Source organism: Procambarus clarkii, chromosome 90 (assembly GCF_040958095.1).
Source record: "Procambarus clarkii isolate CNS0578487 chromosome 90, FALCON_Pclarkii_2.0, whole genome shotgun sequence".
Lineage (NCBI taxonomy): Eukaryota > Metazoa > Arthropoda > Malacostraca > Decapoda > Cambaridae > Procambarus > Procambarus clarkii.
In genome coordinates this window covers 8,507,823-8,524,352 of record NC_091239.1, presented here as the reverse complement: position 1 = coordinate 8,524,352, position 16,530 = coordinate 8,507,823, and the positions used below count along the sequence as shown (strand labels likewise).

The 16,530-nt window shown below is 40.5% G+C and overlaps 2 protein-coding genes across 9 annotated transcripts in view; one reads left to right on the top strand and one right to left on the bottom strand.

The window, feature by feature from the left end:
• The window catches only part of LOC138359250 (calpain-B-like), a 28,585-nt gene extending 25,651 nt beyond the window's left edge, over positions 1–2,934 (top strand). For all 8 annotated transcript variants that reach the window (XM_069318267.1, XM_069318263.1, XM_069318264.1 and 5 more), the window contains one exon: positions 594–2,934. In XM_069318267.1, coding sequence (XP_069174368.1) covers positions 594–809 — 216 coding nt within the window. In that variant the 3' untranslated portion in view covers positions 810–2,934. The remainder of the gene's footprint in view (positions 1–593) is intronic.
• LOC123746541 (ras-related protein Rab-21) lies at positions 844–15,642 on the bottom strand. The gene is made up of 6 exons (XM_045728116.2): positions 15,324–15,642; positions 10,695–10,822; positions 8,914–9,046; positions 7,002–7,157; positions 5,575–5,666; positions 844–3,353 (listed from the first exon to the last, which is right to left on the bottom strand). The coding sequence occupies exons 1-6, from the start codon at positions 15,364–15,366 to the stop codon at positions 3,267–3,269; spliced, it is 639 nt and encodes a 212-aa protein (XP_045584072.1). The 5' UTR covers positions 15,367–15,642; the 3' UTR covers positions 844–3,266.
• Positions 15,643–16,530: the final 888 nt, after the last annotated feature.

Genomic DNA, 16,530 nt, shown 5'->3' with positions numbered 1-16,530 from the left:
ACAGTTTTAAATTAAATTAAATTTTTTATTCAGGTAAGGTACATACATACAAGATACAAAGTTGATGGAATTATAGATAGAGCTAGTACATACAATGCCTAAAGCCACTATTACGCAAAGCGTTTCGGGCAGATTTTGGTTCAGTTATGGTTCCGAGAGCTGGTTTATGCCGATTGACGATAAATTTAAAGTAGTTTGTGGTGGATGAGCACTAGGTATGGATGCCGTAAGTTAATGAGTATAAATCTGTGAGTAATGTAGTGTGAAAAGAGCATTGTAAAACATGCAGGCGATGAGTCACAATAACGTGGTGATAGTATGTTGACCAGACCACACACTAGAAGGTGAAGGGACGACGACGTTTCGGTCCGTCCTGGACCATTCACAATCGACTTGAGAATGGTCCAGGACGGACCGAAACGTCGTCGTCCCTTCATCTTCTAGTGTGTGGTCTGGTCAACATTGTAAAACATTGCACTTAATATAAAACACAAAATAACCACTTCTATAGTCCACCAAATAATCATCATTTCTATAGTCCACCAAATAATAACTATCAAGTACATCTGTTAACAGTTTTCTTTTGTACACAGCTGCCACCAGATGTTCAGCCTGGGAAGAAGCTGGACACAGAGTTCTTCAAGTATAATCCCAGCATAGCTAAAGTTCCCTTCTTCCTCAATACTCGTGAAATTACCACAAGATTCCGTTTCCCTCCTGGCTTTTATGTCATCATACCGTCAACCTTTGAACCAGAGATGACTGGAGAGTTCCTACTCAGAGTCTTTACTGAGGCTAAGAGAAAATGAGTCTTCACGAGTACATGATAATCAGGCAAATATGTGAATTTTAGCTTAGATATTTATTTTGAACAATGTGTCAAAAACAGAGTAATGAAAATGATAAATGGTAATATGGAGTAATAATTATCAAGGCGCTGAGGCAATAAATATGGATCATTGTGGCACTTTAACAGAAGGCGATCTAAAATACATTGTTTATAGTAATGAAGAGTCTTACACCTACAAGTACCTGCTGATCATTGTGTATACCGACTCTGGTGAGTATAGGAGGCCCAAGAGGTTTAATTCATCACCCAAGTACAAAAATAATTACAAACGGGTAGGATGAAACGTTATGGCACATTTACTTACACTTGATGCACCTGTTTACCTACCAGTAAATAGATTAGTGGTTGGTTTAGGCCCTAGACCTATGTGAGCCTAATAGGCTTAGTTTGGTGTTGGGCTCAAGACCTCTGCACCTCTGAGGTCTGGATAGCTATTGCAGCCAATAGCTTACTGACCAACCAGCAGGTACATTCTGGTCATGTCCAGGACTAAAGTGCCCTCAGTGTACATGCACTGAGAAATGGAGTACACCTATGCATATACAGTATATCATTTCTGTGGTAACAATACTGTCCCAGTCCATGCGAAGCTTATAAACTGTAGCCAGGTCCTCTAGCTCTGGTGGCCAGACATCAGAACTAGAAGTTTTGATGACAGTTTTCTATAGTTTGAACTGCATCGTGGTTTGACAGAGTTTCAAAGTTATTTCTTCACATATCGTCTGTTCTCAAAGTTCTGTGAACTTACTGTGCCTTATTAAAACGTGACAGTTCTGCAGTTCTCAGACTACCTTGATAATTTGATAATTTAAATATGATTTTTGTCACTGAACTTTTTGCAGTGAGAAAGCCTAGTCTCTCTATAGGTTTGATTTCAATGCTCGAATTTGTTAGTGAATGTGGGGCGCATAAGATATTTTTGAAGGTGGAATGACCACTGTAGTGTCCTCATATTTGATTGTTTCTAGTCAGGTTGCCTTTTTTTAAGGCTGTTTCAACTTCCATGTTCTCCTTTCAGCAATTTGTGAACTATCATACCAAAGGTTTATCTTTTTATATTAGTAGCAAGCCAAAATGTATAGAACATGACAATCCCTGTCGTGCAGTGAGAGGATGTTTGGTCACACACCTCGCAAGCGATATTGTCCCAGGGCATCGTTCCTTCACTTTTAGATTCAGCTAATTGGAAACAATAAGTTCCAAGTAGCACGGGCTATGGTGAGCCCGTTACACTCGCCTGGCACAAGGGATGTGGCCGTCACTACTACTTCGTTTCTGTACTTATATCACTGCTAAGTGATATACTGGCTTTGAGCTCTCTTAATGATTACTTTTCCTGGAGCCATGTACAATGAGGGACGGTTGGCCACTAATCCTTAAGTGGTCAGTCCTGTTCATTAGGTAGAAACTTGGAACTTGGTTGTAAACCATCATATTGCACAGAAAACTAATTGGGCAATGTCCCACAACTGTTGTGTTCCACAAACATTCTTACGCTGTTCTACATTGTACAATATTTGCTAGTCTTTGAATCCTTTGGCTATTATAATATTTACCAAGACAATCTCCAAATGACGTGATTTACAAGTACTGTAGAATATTTACATTTTTGCTTTGTTTTGATCCTCTAGAGTGAAAGTACAAAAGAGCACAAACATTGAAGAAATAATATACCGAGGTCTAGTTATGCAATAATTTCGCTACAGAATTATTTTGTCCAAATCTTGTACATCATTTACATAAGTTTGCCTCTTTTTTTTTTATAATATTCCTATGTAACCTAGAAACTTTTTATCGTGTGTATTTTTTTGCTTTGTACCAAATCCAAAAGTCTTCCACATAGTTGCTTTCAAGTGCCGGACAGACAGACATGACTGACCTTTTCTTAAAAAAAAAAAAGCCAGTGTGTTATTATTTCAATAGTGTGTTATGTTTCAATTGAGTTTTATTGTAATTTTAAGAAATGATTATAGTATCTAATATGCAATAATACAGTTTACATAATATATTATTATGTAACAGATAATGTATATTTTGATTATTGTAAATAAAAATATTTATAAAAATATACAAAAAGACAAATATTAGGCTATTTATTCTATTTCATGTAAATAATATATTATTTGTTATCTGGAAAGAAAATATAATCCATTAACCAAATTGTAAACCTAAATATTATTCCTAGCAAGAAACATTAGAAGTTATTTATTCAATTCAATTTTAATATTAATTCAGTTCTCAGTTTACATAAGTCTTTGGGCAATTTCTATTAAAAATATTTTATAAAAATACTAAAATTCACATTCTCCTAGTGACATGCATTTGTTAAAATATTCAATATACTTTCCTGTTTAGGAAGATTTACTCAAAATACTATTTTTGGCATAGAAATTTTCAGCAGTTTATTGTGATGACGTTAGCAGCATCCATCTCTCTTCTCCAGCACAGAACTATCACTTAAAGTGATGCTCGATGACGCACTGTCATCCCATTCATTCTTTCCCTGTAGAGAAGATAACCTGATGTTGACCAAGCCACACACTCGAAAATGAAGGGACGACGACATTTCGGTCCGTCCTGGATCATTCTCAAGTCGATTGTGTGACACAATCAGAATCGACTTGAGAATGGTCGAAACGTCGTCGTCCCTTCACTTTCTAGTGTGTGGTCTGGTAAACATATTTCAGCCACGTTATTGTGACTCCTCGTCTGCATAACACAATGCACAATGTAAGTTCCACAGTGGAGCCAACATGACGTTTGGAAATGGGTTGAGTTATGGAACAACTAATCAGGTTAATAATTACACGGCGGATCGCTGGGTTGTTTCCAGCGTAGGTTAGACAAATATATGAATGAGTTTGGGTGGATATAAATAGGAGCTGCCTCGTATGGACTAATAGGCCTTCTGCCGTTTCATTTATTTTTATGCGTTTATATCTGTGCTTGCAAATTTATAGCTTAGAATGCGTGGAACTTTACTGGGACAAGTATTTAAAAATAATGTGAATTCCATCAATGTCTAGGGCAGGCGAGACAATTATATTCTATTTGAATTACATACTAATAAAATAAGGTCAAGCAGGAGGGAAAATATATTTAATCAAATAATAATTAGACCCAGACACCTAATATTGAAAGACATTAATATATTTTCTTTAATCTCCCAGTTTAGCTAAGCCTTCTCACTAATCCCTCACCCAGTCCAAAAACAAAAATATATCCAAAGAGTATAAAAATTTCCCCTACTGTAAACATTTGCAATTTTAACATACTGTCTCCCCAAAATTTAGGGGGCCTTGTAATAGTTATTTTACTTGAACTCTGGTGACAAACGAAGGCATAGTCAGTTTCACACACACTCTCTCTCTCTCTTACTTTTTGCAACCTGTAACTTTAAAACAAGAGGCCATAGAGACAAGCGAAGGAAACAAAGGTGTCGAAAATAAAAATACGAAAGTTCTCTTTTGGAAACAGTGGTAGACGGTTGGAACAAGTTAAGTGAGAAGGTGGTGGAGGCCAAAAGAATCAGTAGTTTCAAGACGGCGTATGAAAGATTATTGGGAAGACTGGTACCACAAGCGTAGCTCATCCTGTAACTACACCTTACTTCCTTTAAAAAAAATCAAAAGCTTCCTTTGTTCTGAATAATTAAAAAACAAAATTCCTAACTCCACATTCTGTCCATTTTTACTGCTTGATTAAACTTTTAAATACCACATACTCTTATTCTTTCACTTTCATGCCTCTTTCGTTCACTTTGCATCACAAAATTCCAAGTAATTTTCGCATTATCAACAGCTCTTGCCACTTCCTCCTCCCACCAAGCAGTTCCTTAAATTTGTCTGCTATTTGAGCAACTTTACACTTTCGTATTAACCAAAAAAATCCCTGTATGCATCCCAATGTCAATTTTCATTTGTTCACCTTATCCAAGATGACTAGCAACTCTGTCTTTCGTACTCAACTACCAGTTTTCACTCATTCAGCGCTACAGTGTAAGGTATAGTCTTTCAATTAATAAATCTTTCATTTTACAGCCATGGTCATTTATTACGAGCACTATTTCCACTCCTAATGTTTCAGGAGTCTATTCCCATTTCATAATTTAAATCATCCTATTATTCTAAAACTGCTAGGTATTAGACAGTCTTATTCTCTAAGCTTCTAAAAACATCCAAATTAAATTCTCACTTCTGCCATCACAACCATCTGCAATCAAAGTTTTTATTTTTAATTTCATACTTTTTCCACTTGAACTGTAATGAGATTCACTGCCTCATTCTACTATTAACAAGGGTACTCCTGCCTTCTCTTATTTTCATTCACTGTTCTTATAACATTTACTTCATTCCACTCTTCAATTACAATTTCACTATCTTTTTCTTGCATAAAGCTAGCACATGAAACTTCCTTGTCTTTAAAAAATATTGTCCCTTATAGTTGCTTCTGTTCTCAATGTATTCCATTCACATTCTTCATACCCGCCCAAAGCAACCTCAACTTTCTGGGCCCAGGCCAAGTGCGGCCTGGGCCACATTATAATTTAAAATACCCACACTGAAGGCTATTTTAGATTATAATAGTTAGAAAATGTGAAAACTGGCCTATTCTCCCCCCACATTAGAACACAGGGGGATTCAAAGCAGATAGGAACACCATAGAATGGTGGGGTCGTAACATTCCCACGCCAAAACTAACAAAACATTAATAAAACCACTTACTTCAGATGAATATATTCTAAGACTGGAATTTTCGTCACTCTCAGCTCGTCTGACCATCTCAATAGCCACTATGTTGAACATGTCTTCCACACCTGAAAACATTTGGTATACATAAGAGAACAAGATTTTTTGGGAAGGAGGGAGACAAAAATAGTGATTATGACAAGATGGATTTATTTATTTACTTACTTATATATATACAAGAAGGTACATTGGGATTGTGAGGATACATAGCATATTAATTACATTCTTGTAAAGCCACTAGTACGCGCAGCGTTTCGGGCATTATATTCGGGATTAATGTCTCCAAAACAGTAGTGAACCGACCAGCCTCGAGCGATGCTGGGCGACCAGATAAGTTTCACATACACCACATTTTCAAGTTACAGCCCCGCTCCTGTGCCAGGTAAGTCCACTACGGGCTCACCATAACCCGTGCTACTTTGAACTTTTTGTTCCCAGCAGCTGAATCTTAAACATCAACAACCACATTTTCAGCAGAGTCGGGTTTCCACAAACTCTACATTCACATGTTTTAAAAACTTCTGGGGTTATATTTATACATAATTCCACATTCCAAGCATTCATAGTTGTCTGTAAAATGGCGAGAGCATTAACTATTCATGTTAAATAGGCGGTTTGTTATGTGTGGAACTAATTAGTTTATTGAAGGCACCTGGTACATAGCCTTATTTTACTCAATATACGTAAAGTTTAGTTTACATGTTATTTAATTTTGTATAGGAAAGTAACCGTGCACGAAGAGAGAGCCTTCTGTTCAATGTGAAACCACTACAAGCCTAAAGTAAATCGTATATGTAAACGTAGACGTAAAACTTTCGAGGTAATGCTCAAGAGCGTTACCCATTTTTGTGTTGTGAGCGAGTTCGTGACGCGGACTCGAGTCACGAGAAAAAATATTTTTATAAAATCCATTTTTTATCTGATCGACTTTGGGATAGTTTACAAATGTTTGCCATGAAATTTTCGTTTTCTCTAATAGCCGCATAGCCTGTTTGGGAGAACGGCATGGCATTGCATCATCGTGGTAAGACCTTTGTATTGACACGACGAGTGTAATCGACGTAGTTTTATTTGGTGCTGGTCTAACTCATGCTTTGGTGACATTTTATACTTATGTTCTTCTAGAACATTCTATTGCAAACACATTGGTACAAAAATGAAATACGTACATCGAAAATTAATGTCAGGACAGTGAAAAGAGTACACACTTTTCAATGTAGCCGCTCGATCGCCCGAAACGCAGCGCTCATAGAGAAGTTTAATTTTCGTTTGCCAAGAGCGCGAAAGTGATAATTATATGATGACAAAACATCCCACAAATACTGTATGTAGTTAACGTTATCATACATAGGTAACTAAGGTTATCACAAATAGGTAATTACACACAAAAAAGGACAACATACCCGAGTTATCACGAGCAGATGTCTCCACGAAGGCAGCTCCTATGGAGTCAGCATATTCTTCTGCAGTGTTGGTGTCGACAGCTCTGTCATCCTGGAGATCCTTCTTGTTACCCACCACCACCAGCATCAGTCCATCACCCACACAGGTCGTCAACTCTGCCAAGAACACGTCAAAACCTTCAATAATCAAAACTATTTAAGAATAATTTGACTGCAGTAAATACAAATATCTTGGTTGTGTGTTTTTTTAATTAAATTTTGCCTCGAGGGGCGAGTTTATTGGGCAGCGTCATTCATCCTGTGGGTGGACACACCGCCTTAGTGACAGTATTGGGCAGCGCCACTCATCCTGTGGGTGGACACACCGCCATAGTGACAGTATTGGGCAGCGCCACTCATCCTGTGAGTGAACACACCACCATAGTGACAGTATTGGGCAGCGCCACTCATCCTGTGAGTGGACACACCGCCATAGTGACAGTATTGGACAACGCCACTCATCCTGTGAGTGGACACACCGCCATAGTGACAGTATTGGGCAGCGCCACTCATCCTGTGAGTGGACACACCGCCATAGTGACAGTATTGGGCAGCGTCACTCATCCTGTGAGTGGACACACCGCCATAGTGACAGTATTGGGCAGCGCCACTCATCCTGTGAGTGGACACACCGCCATAGTGACAGTATTGGGCAGCGCCACTCATCCTGTGAGTGAACACACCGCCATAGCAGCATGTACAACACTCCCCAATAGGAAGAAAACCCGCTGGGTTGTTCATCCTGTCACTTGTACCCAGACACAGCTGTGGTGTGGGTATTAGTTGGCATGATTAACCAACATGAGAACACGTGGTGGCGACAGGCATGTTGTTATAGATTTAGCTACTGGGAACAAAAAGTTCCAAGTAGCACGGGCTATGGTGAGCCCGTAGTGGACTTACCTGGCACAGGAGCGTGGCTGTAACTTCGGTGACAGGCATTAGTGATGCCTATCAATTGACCAACATGTCATGTGATTGCGACCAAACATAACCATCCCAAATAGGGCACAGAGAAGGTAAAATATTGCCTCTGGCAATCACCCAACTTGGAACAAATCCACTGCTTGCCCACCATAAGCGGTGACTTACCAGACACACACACATGTGGTGTCCACTAGAGAGAATATGGATCTGAAAACAATATTTCGTTATAATTATTAACCCATTATGATGTTAGTGATGATTGGTGGTGGTGAACTTGTTGCTAAGCTCAGCGCTGCACGGTGGTGGAGGAAGTAAGCCTTCATCACTCTCACGCATGGGTTAAGAGTTTTGTAAACAAACTTTCCCACCACAATCTAGTTACAACCCCCGCTACTATGCCAGGTAAGTCCACCACGGGCTCACCATAGGCCGTGCTACTTGAAACTTTTTGTTCCCAGTAGCTGAATCTTATACAACAACAGCCACACTCTATACATTCTGTTGACCAGACCACACACTAGAAGGTGAAGGGACGACGACGTTTCGGTCCGTCCTGGACCATTCTCAAGTCGATTGTTGACTTGATACAAGTCAACAATCCTAGGTACAAGTTCCAAATCCATTCAGGTGTTCTAAAAACAGCTGGAAGCAAACAGCACCTAATAACCCAACTTACACAAACTAAGAAAAAAGGAAAGTGAGGAAACTTAATTCCATCCTTTTCATGTTGATAAGGGTCAAAGATGTGGACCAATACGTCGTCACTCGTTAATGATCTCTTTACATTTCATTCACCAGAGTTGTATGAGTCTCGAACCACGAACCCTGGTTTGTTTATTTCCACGCAAGTGTAGATGACAATTTATCTCTCTTCACATGTTTGTGTTCCGTTATTTTGTATTCTGCCTCGTTATTGTCACTGCACAAACAATAGTTATCAACTCACCATTAACCCAAGACTGCACGTCAGTAAAGGTGTCATATTTTGTCAAGTCAAACACCAGGAAAGCAGCATTGGCTCCTCGATAGTACATGGGCGCCATAGAGCGAAATCTTTCTTGTCCGGCTGTGTCCCACACCTGCAAGATTGCACTGTTCAGAAATACCTCAAAGTGTCACATATACTAAAACAAAACAATCACATTAGTACACACAGAAATCACACTAACGTAATGAATCAAATGAACAAATCCACAAGGGCCGTGGCGAGGATTCGAACTTGCGTCCGGGAGCATCCCAGACACTGAGGTTTCAACTCTTAACCCTGTCGTAGCTCAGTCGATTAAGGCAGTGTCTGGGATGCTCCCGGATGTTCGAATCCTCGTCACGGCCCTTGTGGATTTGTTCAATCACATTAGTCTCGGACAGAAATTGGAGAGTTTCGAAGATCTTGGAAGTGTAGCAAGGAGCTCAAGACAATAATGGGTTAATTCTCATTGTTTGGGACAGGAAGCCTGTACTTAGGTTCATCGAGGTCTCCCTAAATCAACAACCGACTTTTCCTTTTAAGCAACCCACAACAGTTGACTAAATCCCAAGTACCTATTTACTGCTAGATGAACAGAGCCATCAGTGAATGGAAACGTACTCAACCATTTGTGTCTGGCTCAAGGGTCTAAGCCTAGATCCTTAATTGTGAGTCGAGGACGTAAACCACTGTACTGCAACACTCTTGGGCGTTATTGTTCGTGTAAATATAATTATATCCCGCATAATTACTTAATGTAACTAGAGCAGACATTTAACACTGCCCAAATAATTATCACTGTGGATTCACCATCGGCTCTGGCACCCCCCACACGCCTAGGCTTTAAAATGGGCCGATAAGATGATGATGAAGATTAAGCCACCCAAAAGGTGGCACGGGCATGAATAGCCCCTAAGTGGTGGCCCTTTTGAGCCATTACCAGTATCAATAGATGATACTGGAGATCTATGGAGGTGCGACTGCACCCTGGGTGACGGGAGATGTCTCCCGTGTGGGCCGATAAAAGAAAACTGCTCTTATCTAATGAACATTTCTTACAAAAAATAATATTGAAGCTTTATGTTGGGATCGAACTACGTACCTGAACAATATTTCCTCATGGATATATCACGCTTTTGTTATTTGTGCATATGCATTTATGAACTCTCAATCTTCATCCCACAGCGACCTAGCTTAAGAGAAGATAGCTTTACCAATGACGATTAGGGCACAAGAGGTGACACGAGCATGGGGAGGTGGTAGATGTTTGGAGTGAATGTGGTCTTTGGTTTACGGGCTATTCATGCCCGTGCCACCTCTTGGGTGGCTTGATCTCTTATCCCATCAACAGGTCTTTGATCGTGTAATTATGTTGTTATAGATTCAGCTACTCGGAACAAGTTCCAAGTAGCACGGGCTATGGCAAGCCCGAAACTTACCTGGCACAGGAACGGGGCAAGTAGCAGGGGCTATGGTGAGCCCGTAGTGTACTTAACTGGCACAGGGGCGGTGCTAAAATTTCGGCGTGTAATTAGAGGAGGATTGATTGATGAAGATTAAGCCACCCAAAAGGTGGCACGGGCATGAATAGCCCGTAAGTGGTGGCCCTTTTGAGCCATTACCAGTATCAAGAGCTGATACTTGAGATCTGTGGAGGTGCAACTGCACCCTGCGTGACTGGAGATGTCTCCCGTGGGTAGAGGAGGAGGAGAAAGGGATGTCCCCCCAGTTCATCCCCTCCATGCGTGACAGTTCCCTACCTGCATCTTGACCTTTGTGCCGCTCAGGAATATTTCCACCTTGCTGAAGGAGGCGCCGATGGTGGAGCTGGTGTTCCTGTGGAAGGTCTTGGTCTCGTAGCACGTCACTAGCGACGTCTTTCCCACACCTGTAATAGCAATTATTATTTTTACTTCAGAAATGAACCGAGCTCAAGATACACAATTAAAACACACTGACTTAGGGTCAGAGTTGACCCCACCAATCCCAGCTTACCATATAACTCTTACCAACGGCTGCCATGAGAGCTGAAGAACAGTTTGAAAGGAACAGTATATAATTAAAATGATTTCATATTATGTCATTATGACATTCGCGTGGGTAAATAATGTAGTGTCACTGTGTAAAGTAACTCATTATAACTGTACAAACATTTATTAATGAAGTTTTCGAATTTGAATTTGTAACGGTAACTGGGGCGGTTGGAGGTTTGTAATTCGGGATCGTTACACTCTTAGGATTGTTGGACGGTGTATGGAGAGTCTCGGTAGGACTGTTGCTTATAGTCCACCTTCACCTTCAAGGCACTGAAGGGTGAAGAAGGGAACGGGAAATTAGTTTGTGTTGACCAATCCACACACTAGAAAATGAAGGGACGACGGTCCGGTCCGTCCTGGACCATTCTCAAGTCACCAGTTTGTCTGCCGCCAATGAATTGCGTAAAGTAAAGGCCAGAGAAGAAACATCTTGATGAAAAACCACACAGCAAAAGACGGAGAAAAGACGACGTTTCGGTCCGTCCTTGACCATTATCGAGTCACATACGACTTGATTTCGGTCCAGGACAGACCGAAACTGCGACGTTTCTCCATCTTCTGATGTGGTTTGGTCATCGTATCTTCAGCCACGTTGACCAGACCACACACTAGAAGGTGAAGGGACGACGACGTTTCGGTCCGTCCTGGATCATTCTCAAGTCGATTGTCTCATCGTCTTCAGCCACGTTATTGCGAGTCATCGTCTGCAAGGACCCGCCATCACTGTTGCGTAGCAGCCTCGATGGTCTTGCAGAGACAACAACATCCAGTACTGGGTCAACTGACACGGAACTGTCAAGGACAAGCGAAGGACACGATGACAACACAACTGACAGGACAATGAATTTAAACACCAGTATCGTCACACCTTATCTGCAGGACAGCCGTTGCATCATACATGCTGTAGGCTGCCGTGTGGTTGCTTCACTGATAACTTAAATGATACGTGGTGCTATTTCTGATCCAACCAAGTCAGTTCCACACTAACAACTGTTGAACTGAAACTACTAGTTTTTCTGAAGAGAAAACAAAAACGTTGCAGCTCTTTTGTTTTTGCATAAGGATTGTATGGAGTTACCCTTGTGTATAAAGCGGGATTTTATCAGTAGAGTTTAGTACTGATAAAATATACATGATATTACTTAGATCGTTAGACTATGATCTATTATAATTTGTTGACGGAAGAGTTTGAGCATAACTCTAAAGGCCTCACCTGTAGCGGTCATTGTGCTCTAGTGTAAGGGTTGGTTTTCCTTTCCTCACTTGGTGTATTACTTTTGAAGTCATAAATCACATCAGTATTTTTATTCTATACCCGAGTCTATACTGTGAATACAACCGCTTTTAAAACTTCTGATGGCAAGAAATAGTTATAATAAAGGGATTGAATTGATAAACTGGGGATAACAGTTAAGTGGCACCCAGTCAATCCTTCCTGGCTAGAACTCGAACTCGGACCCAACCGCTGGTGGGGCGAGTGCACAATGACACTGATTGTTAAGTTAACGTAATAATCAGAAGAAAGCGCCAAGCCAGAATTACAATATAACACTTGGAAGGACACGAAGTTGTTTATTGTTTCAGATTCAGCTACTAGGAACAGCAATGACAAGTAGCACGGCCTATGGTGAGCCCATAGTGGACTTACCTGGCACAGGAGCTGTAACTCTTTAGATACTCCCAGCCAGCCACTTGAACTATCGGGGATCGAACTCCACCTTGCAAACGGTGAGGCAGTCACTCTACCAACAAATCCAATTGTATAGGCAAGACTACGGAGACAAGAGGATCAACTGAACTAGGATTAGTGAGGTGAATGAGGAACACAAAGGGAGTGTAACCTAACACCTTACGACTCATAGTTTAACAAACATTAACATTTTTTTATGCATGTCATAGAACTGCATCGCCCGTACTCCGTAGTATTTGTCAATATAATACCAACTGACGGCTAACAAGTCGTCTGTATTAGCCATTAGCGCGGGCTGGCCTACACGACATTAACTCTGGACTAACTACAGACTGTTAAATCCCCAACAGTGGACAACTACAGATAACCTACGACTCTTGCATAACAAAAGGGACTACTGCACTTTCACCCAACTTCCACCCCCCCCCCCCCCCCAAGAGACACAAGACACAGTATGGCTCCTGTAATCTCCCGCCCTCTGAGTGTAATATCTGTTATCTAATTTATCAGTGACGATAGCATGGGCGGAATATATAATACCCCCATGCCTCACACACCAATTGATATACCCAGTCAGCTATACCAGGGATGTATATATGCACAGAGACAGAGAAAACACTAATCTATTAGTCTTGATCTTTATTGAGGACTTCAAGTCAACTTCTTTTCTGACAGGCCAGTAACCAACTATAATGGCCTTAATAGCCCTTGCGATTTATTGGCTAAACCCAACATTAAACCAAACGGTATGATAATGATTTATCACACCACAGAAGGTGTGACAGCGGTTCGAGCATAGGACGGGGGTGGGGGGCGACAACCAGCCACCATACATGGCGGTTCTCCGGTTATATTTACCACCTCATTAAAATTCAAATAAGTTTATTGAGGTAAACTACACACAAAGGGATGAGGTAGCTCAAGCTATCCTCACCTCGTTCAGTACAACATATTCATCCATAAATAGACACATCACATATAAAAACATATTACCGAACATTTTGAGTGATAAACATTTCTTCCTTTACACTACCAGCTCATAATCCTTGTAGATGGTAACACCATCCATGGATGAGTTAAGTTCAAGTACGTTTATCCAGACAATAAAATACATCTCAAAAGGATAAAGTAGCTTAGGCTATTTCTATTCTTCAAATGGATAAAGTAGCTTAGGCTATTTCTATTCTTCAAATGGATAAAGTAGCTTAGGCTATTTCTATTCTTCAAATGGATAAAGTAGCTTAGGCTATTTCTATTCTTCAAATGGATAAAGTAGCTTAGGCTATTTCTATTCTTCAAATGGATAAAGTAGCTTAGGCTATTTCTATTCTTCAAATGGATAAAGTAGCTTAGGCTATTTCTATTCTTCAAATGGATAAAGTAGCTTAGGCTATTTCTATTCTTCAAATGGATAAAGTAGCTTAGGCTATTTCTATTCTTCAAATGGATAAAGTAGCTTAGGCTATTTCTATTCTTCAAATGGATAAAGTAGCTTAGGCTATTTCTATTCTTCAAATGGATGCGTTGTTAGCATCATGCTCAGTAGCACTCCCCCTCTCCACCCCCGGTCAACCCCTCCTCCTCCACCCCCAACAAACATTCGCCCCCTCCCTAACCCCTAGGGAGAGAGGTTGACATTCAGAGAACAAACCTGGAGGTAGAAAATGTATATGTTTATCTCTCAGAATGTTTGGTAATATGTTTATTGTTTGTGATGTGCGTGTATGTATGTATGTATTAACACGATGTACTGAACGGGGTGAGAATAGCTTGAGCTACCTCATCCCTTTGTGTGTATTTTACCTCAATAAACTTATTTCAATTTCGACCTGGAGAGGTTTTACATAGCATGTTCCTGCACAAATTGCTGTACGAAAGTATGGTGTCTCCATGACCAATTAAATTTATATTCGGGTTAATTGTTCGAGCACTCTAGATCTTATATTTTACCCATTTGATATATTGTCTCGTGACTATTGACCGCGTATCATTACATTTAACCTTCAGTCAAGATATCACATTATTTATATAACTTCACAGAGATCAGAAACTGTGCGGGTGTACTCAACCTAGTTGTGTTTGCGGGGGTTGAGCTTCGGCTCTTTGGTCCCGCCTCTCAACTGTCAATCATCTGGTGTACAGGTTGTGTGCATCTGTGTATATACATTATATCTGACTATATACATATCGTACCTAATAGCCAGGACCGCACTATTTGGTCTAAAATGCAAGACCCGATTTGTCTAACAGGCAGATTGATTTTAGTTACTTTCAAATATTTATTTCCAATTAAATAATTGGTATAATTCTTACCTTATTTTGGTGACCTTGACATTGACCTCTATAAAAATTCCCAATTAATAGTTTATCCCCCCTCCATTATTCTTCTCGTGATTACCTTCCAGTGCACTTTCCAACTTTTTTTTTAACAATTTTGAATAATTTTAATACAATGGTACTAATATTACCATATACGAGTGTGCCGTAACATACACTACACTCCACAATATAGTAAAAAACCCTGCTGGCTGTTAATTCCGTCACTTGTAGCAAGACGCAGTTAGGACTTGCTTAACTGTCTGTGAAGTTTATCAAACCAGGATCGAAAATAACATTAACAATTCCTCAGACTAATCAGTAAAATGACATTAGTTCTGCCTTACCTTGAGTCCCCAACACCACCGCCTTCACTGCAATTGTCTTCATTTTATTTGTAAGAACACCAGATCACCTTTATGTAAGCGTCATCACTTTTATGTTATAATAATTTGTATATCATTGTCCTGCACCCACGAGTCCAATTTGCTGCTAATATTGGCCGTGTTCCCTTCCTGTGTCACATTATCCTCGCTCTAGATATGCACAATAATATGTTTTTAACTCAGAGATTATGAGTAGACAAACGATAAGAGGAAAATGGCAGGTGGAGCGGCAAGGTAGTAACGCTACGCAGTCAGGAGGGTAACTGGTGAAGTGTGTCTGGTATTGTCGACTCCCCCCAACCCACACCAAGGCCCCCACCCCTCCTCTTCCCCATCAACATAACCCCCTCGCCATTCCCTCCCCGACCCCAGTACACCCCCACCACTGAACACCCACCAACCCACCACCTGCGTTACAAAGTTGCCATCTGATATGGTTGGCATGGCGCTCCACACACGAAACTACAATATAGTTTTATTGTATTTGATCATTATTTGTATACATGATATTTTATTTACAACTTCCTTATGTACATGCATACGTACAATACAAATAAGTTTATTTAGTATGCACCCTGGGCATACCTATTCTGAGTGGTATGTATAAAATGGAATGTCTGGATGTTTGACCGAGGATAGAGGCTAGATGTTTGGGTCCAGCCTCACTCAACTTGCCAGGATGGATCATGTGGGGTAGGGGAGTGCCACAGGCCAGTCAGTGTTGCCCAAAGTGAAATGCATCAAGAAATATCGGCACTTACAGAGCACCCCCTCTCCCCCTTGCGATTCTCCTAAAGTCTGAAATATTTGTTTGTCATACAGTTGTTCACCACTTTCAGTGCTTCGTAATAAAATATTTTCTGAGAGGGGTTGGAAAGAAAGGGGGGTGGGAAATGAGGGGACGAGAGGGGGGAGTGGAGGGGACAAGGGCAGGAAGAGGGAGTGAAGAGTGATAGAGGATGGGACGAGGTCGTGTAGGGCAAGGAAGAGACCCAGGAACAGCCGGGTACCCATTCAAGTATAATATACATTTGCAGTATCATGAAAAAGACTGCAGACGCACACACACATCGACTATTAAACTGAACCTCTATAAATTCATTCAGCTAAGCATTATAAAAATCATATCAATATATATAATGGAAAGTTACAAAGTGCTTACACCATG